This window comes from Scomber japonicus, chromosome 6 (genome assembly GCF_027409825.1).
Source record: "Scomber japonicus isolate fScoJap1 chromosome 6, fScoJap1.pri, whole genome shotgun sequence".
Classification (NCBI taxonomy): Eukaryota; Metazoa; Chordata; class Actinopteri; order Scombriformes; family Scombridae; genus Scomber; species Scomber japonicus.
In genome coordinates, this window is record NC_070583.1 from 11,981,770 (window position 1) to 12,005,485 (window position 23,716).

At 37.6% G+C, this 23,716-nt stretch overlaps 2 protein-coding genes across 2 annotated transcripts; both read right to left on the reverse strand.

Annotated features, from left to right (window-relative positions):
- Positions 1-9,357, reverse strand: LOC128360567 (von Willebrand factor A domain-containing protein 5A-like). Its single transcript, XM_053321020.1, has 13 exons — positions 9,336-9,357; positions 7,720-7,767; positions 7,218-7,420; positions 6,902-7,124; positions 2,674-2,840; positions 2,482-2,596; positions 2,185-2,360; positions 2,010-2,098; positions 1,754-1,898; positions 884-963; positions 669-783; positions 392-550; positions 1-203 (listed from the first exon to the last, which is right to left on the reverse strand). The coding sequence occupies exons 2-13, from the start codon at positions 7,757-7,759 to the stop codon at positions 96-98; spliced, it is 1,620 nt and encodes a 539-aa protein (XP_053176995.1). The 5' UTR covers positions 7,760-7,767; positions 9,336-9,357; the 3' UTR covers positions 1-95.
- Positions 9,358-10,573: 1,216 nt separating this feature from the next.
- LOC128360316 (von Willebrand factor A domain-containing protein 5A-like) lies at positions 10,574-22,787 on the reverse strand. The gene is made up of 19 exons (XM_053320717.1): positions 22,766-22,787; positions 21,127-21,174; positions 20,625-20,827; positions 20,309-20,531; positions 19,574-19,740; positions 19,380-19,494; positions 19,083-19,258; positions 18,908-18,996; positions 18,652-18,796; positions 17,837-17,916; positions 17,622-17,736; positions 17,344-17,502; positions 17,052-17,155; positions 16,566-16,786; positions 13,413-13,460; positions 12,154-12,204; positions 11,062-11,207; positions 10,787-10,910; positions 10,574-10,676 (listed from the first exon to the last, which is right to left on the reverse strand). The coding sequence occupies exons 2-19, from the start codon at positions 21,164-21,166 to the stop codon at positions 10,597-10,599; spliced, it is 2,286 nt and encodes a 761-aa protein (XP_053176692.1). The 5' UTR covers positions 21,167-21,174; positions 22,766-22,787; the 3' UTR covers positions 10,574-10,596.
- Between the last annotated feature and the right edge of the window lie 929 nt (positions 22,788-23,716).

Sequence of the window (23,716 nt, forward strand, 5' to 3'; positions counted from 1 at the left end):
TGAGTGTGTAATTAGTTTTCTACAAAACAAACTGATTATTTTAAGGTCAGTATCTAATTTATAATAACTTTCCAGTCTGACCACCAAACCCTGTTTTACCCAGTGTCGTCTGCAGGTTTGAGACTGAAGTGGAGCTGGTTGTGGGATGGATGACCTGCCAGGCTGTACTTCACCGTCACACAGCCCTCTGCTGCCTCTGGACTCTGAGAAAGCATTACATTTATAGAAATCCATCCTCTTATCATAAATACATACCTGATGAAACATTCAATCTCTTAAACATGGACACAGAGGATGCATCATAGTTTTTGTCACTTTACCACTGTTATTTTTAAAAGTTAAAGTAATCAGACCAGAGAGGTATTTCTCTATGACATGGTGCTGCTCCTACCTGTCCAGTGAGCTGAGCATAAATCAGTGACCTTTGACCCTGGAAAATTGTTGTGATTGGTGGAGAGAGGACAGTGACAGACACTCCCTTTGGTAAATCCCATGTGACTGAGATGTCCACCACAGTTGGCTGTAGACCAAATCGCAGCGACTGCATCACCTGATCAATAAAACATATTCATAAAAAGTTTAAATGCTTTTTTTACTAAACATACTTACATTTGTAATAATGGCTTCTGTTCAAATACAAATGAATAAAAACTACGGTCATGTCTAACTTTTGGTTGCATCCTGTCAGTTCCTGTGATGAACTGAGCGTGACCTCCTCCTTCTTTGGCCAAACCATTGATAAGAGCAGAGCTGGCCCCTTCCCCGATCCCAAAAGAGAAACACCTGCAATAAAGTACTTTTGTTTTTAACACACAGAATTCAGACATGGGACATATTCTGGGAATTGTGGGTGATTGTTGTGTTTGTATTATTGTGGTTTCACCTGTGGTAGCCTGAGTTCTTCCTCACCAGATTTATAACTTCTTTGGTGTTCCCCACCTCTCCATCAGTAAAGACAAACAGCTGGGGTGGAGAGTTTACATATTAGTTACTGTTAGTTACATGTCACTACACTATGAAACATGCAACATGTGCTATAAGTCATTCACATAATTCTGAGAGCAGTGTCAGTGTTACATCCTGGTGTAGTTTGTCTTTTATTTTGAAAGTTATTCTCTCCCTTGTGTTAGTTTTACTTCCTGTGTTTCCCCTGCCTTGGTTCATTGCCTCATGTGTTTCACCTGTCTTGTTTCACTCACCTGTGTCCTGTTTGGTTACTACCCCATGTTTATATAGGTTTTGGTTTTCAGTTCAGTCTTTGTCTGAGTCACTGTGTTGTTTTGCACAGTTGAGTGTTTAATCGTCACTTTTCCCTGTGAGTTAGTTCCTGTTCATCCTGTGAGTTAGTTCCTACTGTGTGTTCTTTGCTGCCCATGTGGCCTGAGTTATTTAGTTGGTTTCTCCTAAGTTGGCCAATAAAGTGCCCGTTTTCCAAGACTTTTGGGTTCACCCACTACACAACCGTGACAGACAGGTTGCTGTTTCAGTACCACACGTGACAGTGAAGTATGGAGAACAATAAAGGTGTGGTAAGTATGAGCCTCAAGTAAACCAGTTTGTCCAACACTATATTTGAAATGGACAAAAAGACCCATTGTTTATAGATTGTAAATGTTACCTTTACCGTGTCAGTGCTGGACTAGACACAAAAACACAAACAGGCAGGAGAAGCTTTTTTTTTTTTAAATTAGGAAAACACCAAACTAGCACACAACTTAAACAGTGTGTGTGTGTGTGTGTGTGTGTGTGTTACTTGTCTTGGTTGACTGGGAATGCAGGGCTGACTGTAAATGTGTTTTAGGGGCTGCAGGATCTCTGTTCCTCCCAGATTAGCACCCATGTTCTCAACTTTCTTCAGAGCCTCTTCCATTGTCTTCTCACTGTACTCCACACTCTTACTGTCAGAAACACAAACCCATGAACACCAGTGCAAACACACTTGTAAAAACAGTGATATTAAAGACAGGAACACATTTTTGTTGACTTAGTGAAATGAGGGAGTGATTTACGGAAAGATGTGCTCATATCTGGACCCAAAACTGTAGATGTTGAAGTAGCAGCCCATTGGTAAACTCTTCAGCAGGAGCAGTAGAGTATCCTTGGAGGAAGAGAGAGAATATAGTGAAGGCCACCGTGTGAGAGGGACACTATGAATGCTTTTACGACAGAGTTAACACAGAATACCCTGGCACTGCCAATGCGAGTCTGTTGTCGGTTGCTGTTATCCATTGGATAATCCATACTTCCTGATCGATCGATTAAGAACACAAACTCTCCACATGAAGCCACTGAAGACATCACAGCCTGGGGGAACTCAGGGTACAGGCTCAGCATCACCACTGGATCACCCATCAGAGTGCCTTAAAAACAGGAAAGAGACAGAAAAATGACCACAAATCTGCTTTTTATCATTTATTACAACACATGTAATCATTAACTTTTAATAACCACCTAGTAACCACTTCTCTAATTTGTCCTCACCAGGCTTGGCAGAGGTCTGTCCTGCCTCCACCACAGCATTGGGTTGGTGGGCATCTTTGTAATAAATCAACAGTTCAACATCCCTGTCAAACTTGTGTCCTGCAGCCAACTTGACCTGCAGTTCACAAAACACACATAGATCAAAATAAAGTCATCAATCACACACAGCAGACACATCAGCACTCTGCATACCGTAGCCTGGGTTTGCTCTGTGTTGAGGTACTGGAGAGGGTCCAGGGAACAGCTGGACTCTACTTTAGAGACTGGACGAGGAGAGGACACCCGGGCAGAGAAAGCCAGACTGTAGGGCACCAGAGAGGCTGGAACAGACGTCACCTGGACGCTGCCACCTTCACTTCCTGTGAACAACATGAAACATGTTTAAAATGTTGTAATCAAAGACACTGAAGTCACTTATGTAGCTGTAAACCTTCAGTCCACCTGATGTTCTGGATGACCTGAGAATACAGAAAACCTAAATATAAATTTTTAAGGACAAACACTCCTACTAGCTACTCTGAAGGAAGACTCATCAATTTTCTACTGCTTATCTGCAGCCACTATAACCTGCAGTTCTTAAAACATTGAGGCACAGTGGTGGAAAATTGAGCAAAGTAGAATAAACACCCTGCAGTATTCAATTTCCTCTTGATCATGGGGTGTTCCCAGGCTAGATGGGTTATATAGTCCAGCAAACTCTGGGTCTACATCAAGGTTTCCTCCCAGCTGCAAGTGTCTTGAATACCTCCAGAAAGAATTGTTCGAAGGGTATCCTAATCAGATTCCTGAATTAAGTGAATTTGAGCTCCTAACTCTGTCTCTAAGGATGAACCCAGCCACCCAACAAGGGAAACTCTCATTTCAGTGTCTTGCATCCACTCCTGGAGTCAGACCTGGGAGGACAACTCAGGAACAAATGCCAAACACGTGATAAAGATGAAAAACAAATCAACTGTTAAACTGACTTGGACACAACACTACCTTATGGGTATTAGAATAAAAAATAAAACACCTCCCACACTCGGCCACCAGTGAGGAGAATAATCATGCTGTCAGTTTGAACACAGTTTCATGCTGTTTATCAAGTGTGATGTCAAGTATGTTTAGTTAGTTTCTAAATCTTCCAGGTTCATTTGAACTTCCTTTATTGAAACTTTGACTTTTCTGTAACTCCAAAGTTGTCTCATTCCAATGGTACAATGTAAATGTATACAGTATGTAGACATTGTTCAATTCATGTAACTCTCGCTATGTATTTGGTTATAGAAGGAAAGTTCTGGGGGATGAACACTACGTAATAATTTCTAAACACAGTGTTTACTGGAAGACAGCTGCAGGTGAGGTTGATATTTGTTTCCTGTTCTTCTGTGGTAAGATAACCCAGTTTCTTTCAGTATTGATACTTCGTCAAACTAAGTTTGCGGCAGCCTCTACATCCAAAAGACCCAATTTTCCCACGAACAAATGTCAGTCACATCAACCTCACATATCGCAAGTACTCTTTCTGCCTGACCATATACTCCTTCTGTACCAGAAATCTGTGTCTATATTCTTTTTATTGTAAAGAATAGTTACACATGTTTTTCTTGTGAATAGGATCATTATAATTCCTTTTTTGTTGTGCTAGATATCAACACACGCCAGGATGCTTGATGTTATGTCTCATATTTCACATTTGAGGCACAGACATACATAAAGCTCAGAAAAACTCAAATGCCAGAAATATGACTCACTCTCTGATCAAAACATATTAACATTACCAACCTATACCCAGCTGGGGTCGGAGAAGCACACTTCCCACCTTCTTGGATAGTTTTCATGAATGACAAGGCCTTAATAGATATATTGAATATATGTAGCTATTATGGTGGCCTGGTCCATGAGACATACATTTCACCCCGGTGTGCCAAGAGGTTTGTTAATAAGTTAAAGAAGCTTTGCAGTATACTAGAAAACATGTGAATGATAATGTTAGTTTTTTATGGTGTGACTGTGTAGAAATATGTAAACCATCCCAAACCATATGCAACCTGCTTTGGTATCATTGTTTTTAAAGTGAACATAACTTCTTAGCTGGCTAGCTAACAACTAGTACCACTGAGACTCACTTGGTTTTTGTTAGCTAACTGGTGGAGGTCAAAGAATGGCTCCAATACTTGATAAACCACATTGTGTCAATTAATATTTATACAGGATTTAAATACAGGAGATACAAAGTATTTGAGTGGTGACCTTGAAAAAATTGTTTAACATGTTCTGATATTATTTTCTGTCGTATAATGAGCGTTTGATGAGAAAATTATTGTTTATATGCAGCTGGTTAGCTAAAAGTCAAGAAAATCAAAGAATATCTAGCTTTGTTCAAACTAAACATTCAAATTTGATCAAGAATTGCAGAAAATGTTTATGTCAAAGGTACACGGAGGAGTTTTTGACTACTAATGGTGCTATGAAGCAAACTAGGTCTTGTTTTTGAAGTGTGAATACACATACATGTTAACCGTACCGTACCGTCTTCTTCCGCTTTATCCGGGGTCGGGTCGTTAACAGTTTGATACTAATTTCTAGACTGACTGTTGGTGGTGCTAACTGCAAATATGCATTTCAATGCCCTGGCCTTGCAAAGACATAAGAAGTATACTGCTCGCCAGTAAACAGGCACGTGCAGAGGGGGTGGGGGGGCGGAGGGTGCTGGAGTGCCCTTTTGTCAATTTTTTTCTGTAAGTGTGTGTGTGAAAGTGTGTCTGTGTAGCTCTTCAAGAATAACATTTAATAACAATTATGCTCTACCCTCGGTCAGTCACATGATCCACATAGACCTGCCGTCACTGCCCTGACGTGCCCTGTTGCTAAGCTGCTAGAGACCGAAGACCCGAGTAGTAATTAAACAACTGATGGCCCTGTGAGTAGGTTTTATGCACGGTGTATTCCTGCAAGATGACTGATAAAGTGAAATTAGCATCTTTCCTGTGTGCGTGCATCTGACTCTGCACACTCTTCTTATACATTATAGCCCCAGTTAACCACACACAGCGTGCTGAGGGGAAAAAGTATGTGGGGCTTCTTTTAGTTTCTTTTTGTTTCAATATGTTTCTTTTGTCATGAGCAAAGTGCATTAGAGAGATGTATCATTTTACTGTCAAGTAAGTTGCAGTGTGTTTCCTATGTTTCTAAAGGTAATGAGGCATACGCTGTGTTATTTCACTAAAACTACAATTTTGGACTATTACTGTATAAATATAACATCAATAATAATTAGAAGAAATTGAATTGTGATTTTTTCAACCTCTCATTAAACATAATTGTTTATAACAAATTAAATATAATATGCATAAATATAAAATATATAACTTTTATAACCTTGTTGTCTTTCACAAAGTTGATAGTCAAACTGAATAAAAGCTCAAATACATTTAACTATATTATTTCTATATCATTTAATTATTTTTTATTAGCATTAGGAATAATGAAGGGCAGATTATGAATCAGCACCATGGAGTAAATCCGTGGCTATACAGTATAATTCTTGAAAAGGTATGAAATGTCACTGTGTGTGTGTGTGTGTGTGTGTGTGTGTGTGTGTGTGTGTGAGAGAGAGAGAGAGAGAGAGAGAGAGAGAGAGAGAGAGAGAGAGAGAGAGAGAGAGAGAGAGAAAGAGAGAATGTGTTTGTGTGTGTGTATTTGTTCATTAGATTGTAGTTTATCAATCATATTTCATTCTGCAGAGATGCCTCCTAAGGAGAGGAGGTTAAAACAAAAACAAAAGGAGCTGCAAGAGGCTATTTACATTACAGAGGTATTCAGTTAGAGAAAACAACAAGAACAAGAACAGTTTCAATATTGTCATTATGTATGGTGGAGATGGAAGGAGAGAAAGAGGAAGACAATCATATGGTATGTTGTGAATCCATGTTACATTCTTTATGAATATGGTTTGCTACAATTCAACCAGTTACAGTATACTGTAAGGTATGTTTCTGTATGGTGTTTCAAATTCATGCTCCATGTACCCCCTTTTAACTTTGAGCACCTGCCCCTCCAAAGGTCTCTGCACGGCCATGCCAGTAAACATGGTTATTCAACATACTGGACTCACAAATGTTTTATGGGGAAGTAAATTCACAAACATGTTTGTAAAGGATAAACACAGTAAAAATCAACTTTAATTTCAGCCTCAAAAATCACAGATTATTTGGGGTCTACTCGTCACCACAGTTGCTGATGCTGGAAGATGTAAAAGGATGAAGAGTAAAAGGTGTTTTGAGATGAAGTGTTCTGCCAGTTTATTGCACAGTGGTTTTTGGCTTCCTCCAGTGTATGTGGGTGCACTCAGCACCAGATGTGTCACTGTCTCAATAAAACCCTCTGTATGGACAGGTGTGGTGTGCACTAAGTACAAAGTGTAGGCTGGTTTTCTTACCCTGAGGTTGGTAGCGAGGGTTGAGCACAGCAGGCAGACAAAACCTCAGCCCGTCATCGGCCTGCACAGCCAGCTCAGTGACGTACTCCAGCCTGATGGAGGCGCTCTCTCCTGGAGGCAGACTGCCCACACTCAGAGAGAATATATCTGGGCTCTGATCACTCTCCTCCAATAGGAAGGCCTGCTGACCGGAGCTCAATGCATCATCATACTCCTCGCGAGCCTGCAGCACATACGGCACATGAGAGTAATGTTTGGTGTGTTGAATTATTTTTCAGATTCATTATAGTGAGAACATCTTTACTGTCCTGCTCACCTGCTGTTTCTCCTTCACCTCAGCTACAATCTGTGTCTGTCCAATCTTGGCACTGAAATGACAGACAGCAGCATCTCCAGGCAGAGGGAAGACAAAAACAGCCTCTAGTGGTTTGTCCTCCTTGTTCTGGTAGAGCAGAGTGGAGACCACTGTAGCCACATGGTCCCTCACCTCCAGCTCCACTTCAATGCTCTTCAGAGGAACTGATGAGACACAGAGACAAACAACACAAAGACTGTGTGAGAACTGCTGTTTTCACTGTGGGTGAAGATATGATTGCAGATTGTAATTAAGGAATTGTTACATTTTAAGCCACACTACAGTTTTACCTGCTTGTTAACGAAGCTAATCATTAAAATACTGCAGAGTCATAGGCTACTGTGCAGCAGGAAACCAGTATGTACCAGATGGCCTTTACAGTCAACATTTGAAGCTTAAATGAGTACAGAAAAGGTTGGACATCATATATGTATGTGTTTGTATTTGTCAAACAGTTCTGTACCTGGTTCCTTCTGGACTGTCAGCAGACCACAGTAGTTCATCTTTGTACCTGAGCAATAAATAACAAGGACATATGAAGACTTAATGCTGCAGTGATCAATAAATAGCTACAATTACTGTACATTGTAGACAACTGACCAACAATTAAAACAACAGCAAAAGAACAGATTTCTTGTTTCTTGTTGTACATGACTGTGAACAAAGATTTGTTATCATCATAATAATCACAGTGATCAACAGATGTTTTAACGATAGGTATCACATCCCATACCCACGCAAATAAGCCACAATTAACCCAAAATATAAACCATCACGAAATAACTAAGTTACGATTCATGCTGAATCACAATACATTCATTCATGGCTTCAGTGACGCCTGCATGTCACTTTCCAGACTGTGGTCTCATTGTTTTGTTTTTTTATTCTAAGGGTGTTTATTTGATAGTACAGAAGCATACAACGGAGTATTAGGGCAAGACCAAGATAAATGTTTTTTTGTTTAGTTTTTTTGGAAATTACGAGAATGAAGTCATAATATTATGAGAATGAAGTCATAATATTATGAGAATAAAGTCATAATATTAGGTCTACAAGAATAAAGTCGTAATATTACGAGAACAAAGTCATAATATTGCGACAATAAAGTAGTAATTAATATTATTAGAATAAAGTCATAGTATTACGAGAATAACAACTCTTCCAAGAAAGAGCATCTTCCTCCTGCGTTAAAATGAGGAATGTAAAAAAACAAAAAATGACAAAAAGTGTTACGGAAATTCATTTTTCATTTTCATATAAGTGATATCATCCAGATGTTTCTGATTTTCAAGTTTTATTTCAGAGCTTTTCCAGATATGCATTTTTTACAATTACAGTAAATAAATAACCTTATTATGCTCCCTGACCTTTTGACCACAGGATGTCAAACTGTATGTTATACAGTTAGTTGGTATATAGACACAGTCGTTTGCACAATCGTTTCATAGTCCTGATCTAATCATTTGATGCGATGTACCAAAAGATGAAGTATTTATTTATTTGTGAAAACAAAGTATAATTTCACAAGATGCTCAACATTCCTCATTTTAACGCAGGAGGAAGATGCTCTTTCTTGGAAGAGTTCTCATAAAATTACTACTTTATTCTCGTAATATTATGACTTTATTCTCGCAATTGGAACATTTATTTCCTAGGCTGATCTCGTAATTATGAGAAAACATCTCGTAATTATGAGAGGAAAGATGCCACATTGGAGTTCTGTCAAGTTGGAAAGATAGTCACAGATTGGGACTTCCGGGATCAATAAATAACAGGCGAAGCGTTATTTAAACAAATGATGCATTTTCCACACCGTAATAACCCGATCTCGTAATTATTATTATTATTTTTTTCTTCTTCTCATAATTATGAGATAAGGTGTCAGTATGACAGAAAAAAATTGAAATTGAAGAAGAAATGTTTTCACTCGCAACCTGTTACCTGTTGCAATATTTCACTCTGATTTGACACGTTATGCAGCACTACTGTTATAGTTGTAGTATTAAAGCTTTCCAAAGCTTTCACTGCTTCTGCTAACAGCTTCGTCATAATGAACAAACACAAAGAAGAAATGCCTACCTTTGACGATAAATATGTCTGAGATTGTAAATATGTGTGCACACAACTTGTGTTTATAAAGCAGGAAGAGCAAAGTGTACACAGTCACGCCTCCTGGGTTTGCTCGATTTTAGTTCAAGAGAGCACTGGGTGGGTGGAGCTTGAATGAGCAATTTCAGTTGATCTTTTTTTTGATCTTGGCTTTATGCTTGAAAAACAAATGTCTGACTTTTTCTCTTTTTTTTAAAGCCACATTGCTTATTTTATATGAATTGAACAGACTTGGCTACATGCATTATTATCTACACAGGCTCCTTAAGTTCTGTCTAATATCATTTACAAATACTAAAATATGTTAATTATGTAAATTACTATTTTACATAATTAACATATAGTGTACATATGTTTTTTAAGGCACACTTACATTTGTTGTATCTAAGACACAACTTCTAATACACTAAAAAAAGTAAAAACTAAATATTAAAGGGGCCCTGCACCATCATACATCAAACATGTGATACATAATATACAAGGTGTAGCTAACTTTTACATGTTCACAGTAGTTGAACTCTATCTCAAAACAATAGTCAGTTCCCAAAATGAACACAGTAACATGTTGTTTTATTGCCATAATTATTTCTCCTGTTCATACTGACCATTAGAAGATCCCTTCATAATGCATTTACAATCATTTGGAATTTATGAAGACAAAAGTGAAAATAGATAAATAAATAAAAAAATGTTTTTACCTGGTTCCTTCTCCACAGGAGTCTTGGGTTAGACAATGTGTTACAGCAATTCATTTTTCATTTTCATATAAGTGATATCATCCAGATGTTTCTGATTTTCAAGTTTTATTTCAGAGCTTTTCCAGATATACATTTTTTAGAATTTAAACTTTTTGAACTTGTTAGGTCACAGTGAGGCCACTACTTTATGTTAAAAGCCTGTGGTCTGGTTTGTGAGATAAGTGTATTGTAATACATGTATGAGCCTACATTCAGTATATTCAGTATCTAGTGAAGACATGATTTCTCACAGTTTTATGCAACGCTGTCAGAGAAAACCAACTCTGTCTTGTTAGATGGCTGATCCTGCATGGATGAAGTACAGTGCAAATATATATTGTCTGTAATTTATATAAGGCACAAAATATCATAAAGGCAGATAGCCACAAAGTAGCAGCCATAATAGACATTCAATGTTGATGAAGTGAATACAGGATGGAGTAAATCTGTTCCTCTCTTCCAGTCTTGAAGGAGAAGCCAGAATAAATAAATCCTTAAATCCCCAGGGAATCTTTCTGCACCTCACATCCCAACAGTGCATTTCCAGCTTCCACACACTCTGTCACACATGGTTCTGACATAAAAAAAAGAAAAATCAGAACAAGCCAGTAATACACTGAATATAGAGTATAACCAGCACACAGTTAAAATCATCAGATCAGCACTTATTATTATGGTGATTACCTTTCTGAGCACGGATCCATGACGCAGCCTTCATAGCCAGAAGCTGCCACTCATCCTGAACATCCAACTTGAAACCATGAAGCCAGATCAGAGCCAGAATGGTGGCCCACACTTCCTCTTTCACCTAATTCACCAAATCAAAAAACACATGAAATGGAACAGGCAGAAAGGAAGAAAAACACCACATAGCACCAAGAAGACAACATTTATGTAAGGAAAATGTTGCTGTAGTCCCAACATTAATTTGTGGTTTTTGTTTTTTTACAGTGACCCACCGATTCAGGCTTTGACATTTCCACCTCCTCGCTGGTCTTTCCCAGCAAAGCAGCCAAAGCTGGGTGGATCTCCCAACAGCCAGACGCCTTCTGGAGGGACACCAACTGCAGCAAAGGATCTCTGTGAGGCTGACTGACTGAGCAAGCTGCATTTAAGGAGAAAATCAATCATTTAATACTTTTGGATTATTACTTGGTGTGTAAGTATGGTGTGTATTTGGAGCGTGGTTTCTTTTTCCATTATGTTTACATAAGTTGTGGCTTAAAAATGTAAATGAAAGTGTTTTCCAGGAATATTTCACTTTATTCTTGTTCCTGTTATGTATGGCTGACTTCAACTTTTCCTCATAATTATTGAAAATTAAACATGAAACATTCCAGTTTGGTTTCTTGCAGAAACTGGGTTATTTCTATCCTAACTTTGATAAGTGTGCAGAGCTGAGAAAAAGCCAGAAAGAGAAAGTCTACCAAAAAAACACATTTTATATTTTGCTCAGTGTTTCTATTCATATACTGTATTCATAGACATACACAGATGTGTGTTCAAACTATATTCTTACTAACTACTCAATGATGCATGTAATCTAGTCCAAGTAATACATGTGTGGAGATTTTATTATTCATGTTTTTATTTATTTAAGTTGTTAAACAGTATGTCAGACAAAATAAATGCCTCTGCCTTCCAGGGATAATAGACCCTTGATGATGATGATGATGATGAGGATGATGATGATGATGATGATGAGCAAAAGGTAGTACAAATCAATGTAAACAAAAAAGTATATAAAAGTCAAACAGAGTAGAATCTAGCTAATAAAGCTAAAAAGCTAATAAATTCTGCAGGACTCTCTTAAAAAACCTCTGCAGCATACAGGACATCATTTTTCCCATAGTTTGAACCTTTTTTACCTCTACCAGAGGGAAAGCAACTCCTACATACAGTAGTTCAAAGTAAAGTGCATTTCTGCCATAAAAACTAATGTTATATTATTGTTTGTATTTTTTTAATATATATTCTCTGTGTTTCTATCAACTTACTGTATTTGTAGAAATACATAGATGTGTGTTCATCCCAATCAACTTTTTACTTACAATTCCTTGTGGATGCAGCATCAACAGCCCAACCTCGGGGGGGCCTCCCACCTTTAAGAAGAAGAAGAAAAAAAAAGGTCAAGAAAATTTAACTTGAGAAAAACAAAAGATATCAACTAATAAAATTCTATTTTCTGAGTTTATTGCAATGACTCACAACAACACGTAGTTAAAAGTATTACACATGATATTTAAGATGTTCAAATATTCAAAAGTGCAACTGAGGAACAGCTGGCTTTTATCTCATGCAATAATAAGAGTGATTAGTAGATCTGTGAATGATGATTTCAATCATATTAAAGCATTAAACCATAGAGAAGATTTGTACTTCTTTATACTATCTTGTCTAGATTTTGTCACAAGGTGAAAAAGATTATAAATGGTTCAATTTAAAGTGCTTAATATTCACATCAAGAGTTTTAATTCAGATGTAACAAATATAGCTTTGATATAAAATAATAGATTACAGTAATCCACACATGCATTACTTGGACTAGATTACATGCATCATTGAGTAGTTAGTAAGAATATAGTTGGGACACAACAATTTTGTTTATAACCACCATCACATGTCTAACTCTTATAAGTGAATCATTTAAGTATTTTTGCAGTATAATCCTCCAAATGATATATTTTGGGTAGAATACAAATTAAAGTAATGCAGCTAAAGTGCAGTAACTGATGTACATGAAAGCAAAATGTCTTTCTCACATATCAAGTTGAGAAAAGTGGAGTTGAGTTATTCGTACTGGTTGACACAGGAGAGCTGTGCACTGAGAGTCATATGTGGCAGTTTTGTGGAGATTTTATTATTCATGTTTTTATTTATTTAAGTTGTTAAACAGTATGTCAGACAAAATAAATGCCTCTGCCTTCCAGGGATAATAGACCCTTGATGATGATGATGATGATGATGATGGAAGATGATGATGAGCAAAAGGTAGTACAAATCAATGTAAACAAAAAAGTATATAAAAGTCAAACAGAGTAGAATCTAGCTAATAAAGCTAAAAAGCTAATAAATTCTGCAGGACTCTCTTAAAAAACCTCTGCAGCATACAGGACATCATTTTTCCCATAGTTTGAACCTTTTTTACCTCTACCAGAGGGAAAGCAACTCCTACATACAGTAGTTCAAAGTAAAGTGCATTTCTGCCATAAAAACTAATGTTATATTATTGTTTGTATTTTTTTTAATATATATTCTCTGTGTTTCTATCCACTTACTGTATTTGTAGAAATACATAGATGTTACTTACATTTCATCATGGATGCAGCACCAGCCAGACCTCGGGGGGCTGACAAACCTTTAAGAAGAAGAAAAAAAAAAAGGTCAAGAGAATATAACTTGAGAAAAACAAAAGATATCAACTAATAAAATTCTGGTTTCTGAGTTTATTGCAATGACTCACAACAACACGTAGTTAAAAGTATTACACATGATATTTAAGATGTTCAAATATTCAAAAGTGCAACTGAGGAACAGCTGGCTTTTATCTCATGCAATAATAAGAGTGATTAGTAGATCTGTGAATGATGATTTCAATCATATTAAAGCATTAAACCATAGAGAAGATTTGTACTTCTTCATACTATCTTGTCTAGATTTTGTCACAAGGTGAAAAAGATTATAAATGGTTCAATTTAAAGTGCTTAATATTCACATCAAGAGTTTTAATTCAGATGTAACAAATATAGCTTTGATATAAAATAATAGATTACAGTAATCCACACATGCATTACTTGGACTAGATTACATGCATCATTGAGTAGTTAGTAAGAATATAGTTTGGACACAACAGTTTTATGTATAACCATCATCACATGTCTAACTCTTATAAATGAATAACTTATTTAATTATAATAATGATGATAATAATAATCATTTAAGTATTTTTGCAGTATAATCCTCCAAATGATATATTTTGGGTAGAATACAAATTAAAGTAATGCAGCTAAAGTGCAGTAACTGATGTACATGAAAGCAAAATGTCTTTCTCACATATCAAGTTGAGAAAAGTGGAGTTGAGTTATTCGTACTGGTTGACACAGGAGAGCTGTGCACTGAGAGTCATATGTGGCAGTTTTGTGGAGATTTTATTATTCATGTTTTTATTTATTTAAGTTGTTAAACAGTATGTCAGACAAAATAAATGCCTCTGCCTTCCAGGGATAATAGACCCTTGATGATGATGATGATGATGATGATGATGATGATGATGATGATGATGATGATGATGATGATGAGCAAAAGGTAGTAGTAATCAATGTAAACAAAAAAGTATATAAAAGTCAAACAGAGTAGAATCTAGCTAATAAAGCTAAAAAGCTAATAAATTCTGCAGGACTCTCTTAAAAAACCTCTGCAGCATACAGGACATCATTTTTCCCATAGTTTGAACCTTTTTTACCTCTACCAGAGGGAAAGCAACTCCTACATACAGTAGTTCAAAGTAAAGTGCATTTCTGCCATAAAAACTAATGTTATATTATTGTTTGTATTTTTTAATATATATTGTCTCTGTTTCTATCCACTTACTGTATTTGTAGAAATACATAGATGTGTGTTCATCCCAATCAACTTTTTACTTACAATTCAGTGTGGGTGCAGCACCAGCCAGATATCGGGGAGCTGACCCACCTTTAAGAAGAAGAAGGAAAAAAAAGGTCAAGAAAATTTAACTTGAGAAAAACAAAAGATATCAACTAATAAAATTCAATTTTCTGAGTTTATTGCAATGACTCACAACAACACGTAGTTAAAAGTATTACACATGATATTTAAGATGTTCAAATATTCAAAAGTGAAACTGAGGAACAGCTGGCTTTTATCTCATGCAATAATAAGAGTGATTAGTAGATCTGTGAATGATGATTTCAATCATATTAAAGCATTAAACCATAGAGAATCATTGTGCTTCTTGATACTGTCTTGCTGCCCTAGGCCAGGGGTCTGCAACCTTTACTATCAAAGGAGCCATTTTTGGCCCCTCTCACAAAATACAATTCGTCTGGAGCTGCAAAACATATTTGACTCTTAAAATGAAGATAACACAGCCTATAAAGTTTTATATGTAGTTGAACTATTTATACAAAACCTAGAATCACAATAAAGACAACTGTTGATATTGTGTTGCTATTTTTTCCTGTTATAACAAATGAAAACACTCTTATAAAGAGGAGGGGGAAACACACAGGCATGTGTAGGCCTACTTTGAAATAGATTAAACACAGAATTATATGAAGACCACTACATACAGTGATGACAGGAGTAATTTAGTATCTTCCTCAACGACACATCCACATGTGGACTGGAGGAACTGGGAATCAAACCACTGCCACCCACTTTAAAATACTTTAAGAGTAAATATAAAAAATAAACTAGTTTGTAATTCTGACTAAAGTCCATATTTGTATATCAAGTAGTCTATCCTATATTTGATCTGCTCAGCTGCAGCCAAATCGCTCTTTCATTGCTCATCATCAACTTGATGCTTTTAAGCAAATGCAATAACTAACAATAACTGACACAGAAACACAACAGGCTCGCTGTTCCTCTAGTCCTCTCTCATCTTTCTCAGTGGGGGCGGGGCCGAGCCCTCCATGTGCAGCAGACACAGATAGCAGTGGAGAGTTATCAACAACTTAGCTCAGTAATTTAACAACATTCACACGAAAGATGAATAGATACTAAATGGAGAAAAATGCTGCTGTAAAGAGTGAGGAACTTTTCAAAGTTACAGGGAGCCACTGCAGAGGGGCTGAAGGGCCACACGTGGCTCCAAAGCTGCTGGTCACAGACCCCCACCATAGGTAATCACATATGTTACCTTTACCCTGGACTGCTAAAGCTTAGTCAATATAACTATTACATACAGTAGTTCACACTGAAAGCTGCAAAAAATGAAAAAGCATTTCTGCAACAAAAAAAATCATGTATAATTGGCTCTGTGTTTATATTCATATACTGTATTCATAAAAATACAAATATGTATGTTTAATCTAATTCAGCATTTCACTTACAACGTGCGCTAGCTGGAGACTTCATAAGGCACATCCCCATCAATCCTTAAAGTGAAAAAAAAATGAAGTCAAGAAAATATTACATGAGAATTACTTCACAAGAAATATCAACTAATAAAATACTGTTTTTGAGTTTATTCCAATGTCTTAAATGTCATTGAAATGATTACATAAACTGTTCCAGATGTTCAAATATTCAAAAGTTATTACAAACACATGCAGGTATGTGAACAGCTGATAGACACAGTGAGTACAGAGGAAATGCAATAATAAGAGTGATAAGCAGCTTTGTGAATGAAGAATGATGATGTCCATACTATTAAAGCATTACAACACTGTGCTTCTCTACACTATCATTAGTGTGTTTATTAGTTCTTACAAACACTCACTGGGTGCTGGGACATTTCTGCGCAACAGAGGCCCTTGAATGGCCTCGCCATCATCTTTATTGACAGCAATGAAGGCGGTGAAGGAACTGCTCACTCCTGATTGGACACTGAGCTCCACCACCTTCTTCTTCTCTCCTCCATCTTGCTGTCCTCTGTGCTCTCTCTCCTCCATCTCCAGGGAGCGAATCAGAGTCCGAGCAGCCAACCTATGGACTGTTAGTCTGCAGACACACACACACACACACACACACACACACAGACACACACACACACACACACACACGCACACACACACACACACACAGTTTATATCTCTCTCCATTTCAAGTACTTGGTCTCTAAATGAACTTACATTTTTATCAGTTGAGGGCTATTAATGACATGGAATGAGTGTGTAATTAGTTTTCTACAAAACAAACTGATTATTTTAAGGTCAGTATCTAATTTATAATAACTTTCCAGTCTGACCACCAAACCCTGTTTTACCCAGTGTCGTCTGCAGGTTTGAGACTGAAGTGGAGCTGGTTGTGGGATGGATGACCTGCCAGGCTGTACTTCACCGTCACACAGCCCTCTGCTGCCTCTGGACTCTGAGAAAGCATTACATTCATAGAAATCCATCCTCTTATCATAAATACATACCTGATGAAAAATTCAATCTCTTAAACATGGACACAGAGGATGCATCATAGTTTGTGTCACTTTACCACTGTTATTTTTAAAAGTTAAAGTAATCAGACCAGAGAGGTATTTCTCTATGACATGGTGCTGCTCCTACCTGTCCAGTGAGCTGAGCATAAATCAGTGACCTTTGACCCTGGAAAATTGTTGTGATTGGTGGAGAGAGGACAGTGACAGACACTCCCTTTGGTAAATCCCATGTGACTGAGATGTCCACCACAGTTGGCTGTAGACCAAATCGCAGCGACTGCATCACCTGATCAAGAAAACATATTCATAAAAAGTTTAAATGCTTTTTTTTACTAAACATATTTACATTTGTAATAATGGCTTCTGTTCAAATACAAATGAATAAAAACTATGGTCATGTCTAACTTTTGGTTGCATCCTGTCAGTTCCTGTGATGAACTGAGCGTGACCTCCTCCTTCTTTGGCCAAACCATTGATAAGAGCAGAGCTGGCCCCTTCCCCGATCCCAAAAGAGAAACACCTGCAATAAAGTACTTTTGTTTTTAACACACAGAATTCAGACATGGGACATATTCTGGGAATTGTGGGTGATTGTTGTGTTTGTATTATTGTGGTTTCACCTGTGGTAGCCTGAGTTCTTCCTCACCAGATTTATAACTTCTTTGGTGTTCCCCACCTCTCCATCAGTAAAGACAAACAGCTGGGGTGGAGAGTTTACACATTAGTTACTGTTAGTTACATGTCACTACACTATGAAACATGCAACATGTGCTATAAGTCATTCACATAATTCTGAGAGCAGTGTCAGTGTCACATCCTGGTGTAGTTTGTCTTTTATTTTGAAAGTTATTCTCTCCTTGTGTATTTTGTTAGTTTTACTTCCTGTGTTTCCCCTGCCTTGGTTCATTGCCTCATGTGTTTCACCTGTCTTGTTTCACTCACCTGTGTCCTGTTTGGTTACTACCCCATGTTTATATAGGTTTTGGTTTTCAGTTCAGTCTTTGTCTGAGTCTCTGTGTTGTTTTGCACAGTTGAGTGTTTAATCGTCACTTTCCCCCGTTTTCCAAGACTTTTGGGTTCACCCACTACATAACCGTGACAGACAGGTTGCTGTTTCAGTACCACACGTGACAGTGAAGTATGAAGAACAATAAAGGTGCGGTAAGTATGAGCCTCAAGTAAACCAGTTTGTCCAACACTATATTTGAAATGGACAAAAAGACCCATTGTTTATAGATTGTAAATGTTACCTTTACCGTGTCAGTGCTGGACTAGACACAAAAACACAAACAGGCAAGAGAAGCTCTTTTTTTTAAATGAGGAAAACACCAAACTATAACACAACTTAGACTTTGTGTGTGTGTGTGTGTGTGTGTGTGTGTGTGTGTGTGTGTGTGTGTGTGTGTGTGTGTGTGTGTGTGTGTGTGTGTATTACTTGTCTTGGTTGACTGGGAATGCAGGGCTGACTGTAAATGTGTTTTAGGGGCTGCAGGATCTCTGTTCCTCCCAGATCAGCATCCATGTTCTCAACTTTCTTCAGAGCCTCTTCCATTGTCTTCTCACTGTACTCCACACTCTTACTGTCAGAAACACAAACCCATGAACACCAGTGCAAACACACTTATAAAAACAGTGATATTAAAGACAGGAACACATTGTTGTTGACTTAGTGAAATGAGGGAGTGATTTACGGAAAGATGTGCTCATATCTGGACCCAAAACTGTAGATGTTGAAGTAGCAGCCCATTGGTAAACTCTTCAGCAGGAGCAGTAGAGTATCCTTGGAGGAAGAGAGAGAATATAGTGAAGGCCACTGTGTGAGAGGGACACTATGAATGCTTTTATGACAGAGTTAACACAGAATACCCTGGCACTGCCAATGCGAGTCTGTTGTCGGTTTCTGTTATCCATTGGACAATCCATACTTCCTGATCGATCGATTAAGAACACAAACTCTCCACATGAAGCCACTGAAGACATCACAGCCTGGGGGAACTCAGGGTACAGGCTCAGCATCACCACTGGATCACCCATCAGAGTGCCTTAAAAACAGGAAAGAGACAGAAAAATGACCACAAATCTGCTTTTTATCATTTATTACAACACATGTAATCATTAACTTTTAATAACCACCTAGTAACCACTTCTCTAATTTGTCCTCACCAGGCTTGGCAGAGGTCTGTCCTGCCTCCACCACAGCATTGGGTTGGTGGGCATCTTTGTAATAAATCAACAGTTCAACATCCCTGTCAAACTTGTGTCCTGCAGCCAACTTGACCTGCAGTTCACAAAACACACATAGATCAAAATAAAGTGATCAATCTCACACACAGCAGACACATCAGCACTCTACATACCGTAGCCTGGGTTTGCTCTGTGTTGAGGTACTGGAGAGGGTCCAGGGAACAGCTGGACTCTACTTTAGAGACTGGACGAGGAGAGGACACCCGGGCAGAGAAAGACAGACTGTAGGGCACCAGAGAGGCTGGAACAGACGTCACCTGGACGCTGCCACCTTCACTTCCTGTGAACAACATGAAACAGGTTTAAAATGTTGTAATCAAAGACACTGAAATCACTTATGTAGCTGTAAACATTCAGTCCACCTGAAGTTCTGGATGAGAGAAAACAAATCCTCAACCCAAATATCAATTTTTAATGAAAAAACATCCTTACTAAATACTCATTAATTTTCTACTCCATTGAAACATAGAGACATAGTGGTGGGATATAAAGCAAAGTAGAATAAACACCCTGCAGTCTTCATTTCCTCTTGAAGGGTCCTGATGTGTGGCTCGATGGGTTATATAGTCCAGCATACTCTGGGTCTACAACAGGGTTTCCTCCCAGCTGCAAGTGTCTTGAATACCTCCAGAAAGATTTGACCGAGGGGTATCCTAATCAGATTCATGAACTAAGAGAAATTGAGCTACTAATTCTGTCTCTAAGGATGAACCCAGCCTTGTTGGTTTTTGGCTTCCTCCAGTGTATGTGGGTGCACTCAGCACCAGATGTGTCACTGTCTCAATAAAACCCTCTGTATGGACAGGTGTGGTGTGCACTAAGAACAAAGTGTAGGCTGGTTTTCTTACCCTGAGGTTGGTAGCGAGGGTTGAGCACAGCAGGCAGACAAAACCTCAGCCCGTCATCAGCCTGCACAGCCAGCTCAGTGACGTACTCCAGCCTGATGGAGGCGCTCTCTCCTGGAGGCAGACTGCCCACACTCAGAGAGAATATATCTGGGCTCTGATCACTCTCCTCCAATAGGAAGGCCTGCTGACCGGAGCTCAATGCATCATCATACTCCTCGCGAGCCTGCAGCACATACGGCACATGAGAGTAACGTTTGGTGTGTTGAATTATTTTTCAGATTCATTATAGTGAGAACATCTTTACTGTCCTGCTCACCTGCTGTTTCTCCTTCACCTCAGCTACAATCTGTCTCTGTCCAATCTTAGCACTGAAATGACAGACAGCAGCATCTCCAGGCAGAGGGAAGACAAAAACAGCCTCTAGTGGTTTGTCCTCCTTGTTCTGGTAGAGCAGAGTGGAGACCACTGTAGCCACATGGTCCCTCACCTCCAGCTCCACTTCAATGCTCTTCAGAGGAACTGATGAGACACAGAGACAAACAACACAAAGACTGTGTGAGAACTGCTGTTTTCACTGTGGGTGAAGATATGATTGCAGATTGTAATTAAGGAATTGTTACATTTTAAGCCACACTACAGTTTTACCTGCTTGTTAACGAAGCTAATCATTAAAATACTGCAGAGTCATAGGCTACTGTGCAGCAGGAAACCAGTATGTACCAGATGGCCTTGACAGTCAATATTTGAAGCTTAAATGAGTACAGAAAAGGTTGGACATCATATATGTATGTGTTTGTATTTGTCAAACAGTTCTGTACCTGGTTCCTTCTGGACTGTCAGCAGACCACAGCAGTTCATCTTTGTACCTGAGCAATAAATAACAAGGACATATGAAGACTTAATGCTGCAGTGATCAATAAATAGCTACAATTACTGTACATTGTAGACAACTGACCAACAATTAAAACAACAGCAAAAGAACAGATTTCTTGTTTCTTGTTGTACATGACTGTGAACAAAGATTTGTTATCATCATAATAATCACAGTGATAAACAGATGTTTTAACCATAGGTATCACATCCCATACCCACGCAAATAAGCCACAATTAACCCAAAATATAAACCATCACGAAATAACTAAGTTACGATTCATGCTGAATTCACAATACATTCATTCATGGCTTCAGTGACGCCTGCATGTCACTTTTCAGACTGTAAATAAATACTTAATCTTTTGGTACATCGCATCAAATGATTAGATCAGGACTTTGAAACAATTGTGCAAACGACTGTGTCTATATACCAACTAACTGTATAACATACTGTTTGACATCCTGTGGTCAAAAGGTCAGGGAGCATAATAAGGTTATTTATTTACTGTAATTGTAAAAAAAAAAAAAAAAAGACGGCTATCAAACTATAAAGTTATTATCAGTATCAGGACTTTGAAACTTGCAAAGGACTGTGTCTATTCTGAAGAAAGAACCACACGGACTTGCTGGTAGCGTCTGGTAGAGGTCGACTGAAAGGACATCTGTGGTAGCGACATTAACTTAGTTTAATATATATTAATAACATTCATTTGACATTCAAAATACAAACCTATTATTATACTATTTGAGTGAATGATGTCAAACCAGCTGTATAACATACAGACTAATATCCCTCATTTGCCACATATGTCTTTTTGTCATTTTTTGTTTTTTTACAATTACAGTAAATAAATAACCTTATTATGCTCCCTGACCTTTTGACCACAGGATGTCAAACTGTATGTTATACAGTTAGTTGGTATATAGACACAGTCGTTTGCACAATTGTTTCAAAGTCCTGATCTAATCATTTGATGCGATGTACCAAAAGATGAAGTATTTATTTATTTGTGAAAACAAAGTATAATTTCACAAGATGCTCAACATTCCTCATTTTAACGCAGGAGGAAGATGTTCTTTCTTGGAAGAGTTCTCATAAAATTACTACTTTATTCTCGTAATTGGAACATTTATTTCCCAGGCTGATCTCGTAATTATGAGAAAACATCTCGTAATTATGAGAGGAAAGATGCCATATTGGAGTTCTGTCAAGTTGGAAAGATATTCACAGATTGGGACTTCCGGGATCAATAAATCACAGGCGAAGCGTTGTTTAAACAAATGATGCATTTTCCACATCAATAACCCGATATCGTAATTATTATTATTATTTTCTTCTCATAATTATGAGATAAGGTGTCTATTTTTTTAATCCAGTGAATGCAATGCGCTTCAGTATGACAGAAAACTATTGAAGAAGAAATGTTTTCACTCGCAACCTGTTACCTGTTACAATATTTCACTCTGATTTGACACGTTATGCAGCACTACTGTTATAGTTGTAGTATTAAAGCTTTCCAAAGCTTTCACTGCTTCTGCTAACAGCTTCGTCATAATGAACAAACACATAGAAGAAATGCCTACCTTTGACGATAAATATGTCTGAGATTGTAAATATGTGCACACAACTTGTGTTTATAAAGCAGGAAGAGCAAAGTGTACACAGTCACGCCTCCTGGGTTTGCTCGATTTGAGTTCAAGAGAGCACTGAGTGGGTGGAGCTTGAATGAGCAATTTCAGTTGATCTTTTTTTTTGATCTTGGCTTTATGCTTGAAAAACAAATGTCTGACTTTTTCTTTTTCTCTTTTTTTTAAAGCCACATGGCTTATTTTATATGAATTTAACAAACTTGGCTACATGCATTATTATCTACACAGGCTCCTTAAGATATGTCTAATATCATTTACAAATACTAAAATATGTTAATTATGTAAATTACTATTTTACATAATTAACATATAGTGTACATATGTTTTTTAAGGCACACTCACATTTGTTGTATCTAAGACACAACTTCTAATACACTAAAAAAAAGTAAAAACTAAATATTATATATTATCATACATCAAACATGTGATACATAATATACAAGGTGTAGCTGACTTTTACATGTTCACAGTAGTTGAACTCTATCTCAAAACAATAGTCAGTTCCCAAAATGAACACAGTCACATGTTTTATTGCCATAATTATTTCTCCTGTTCATACTGACCATTAGAAGATCCCTTCATAATGCATTTACAATCATTTGGAATTTATGAAGACAAAAGTGAAAATAGATAAATAAATAAAAAAATGTTTTTACCTGGTTCCTTCTCCACAGGAGTCTTGGGTTCGTTAGACAATGTGAAAATGTCATTGAACTGAAAGTCAATACTGTTTCAATAATGATGCGGGGTAGTTGCGCCTCCAAATACATTCAACAAGTGCTAGTGCTAATTAGTGCATTGAATAAAATATCATGTCAGTTTGACTGGTAAAATACATGACTGAGACATGGCAGTTTTGTGGAAATTTTGAAATTTTATTATTCA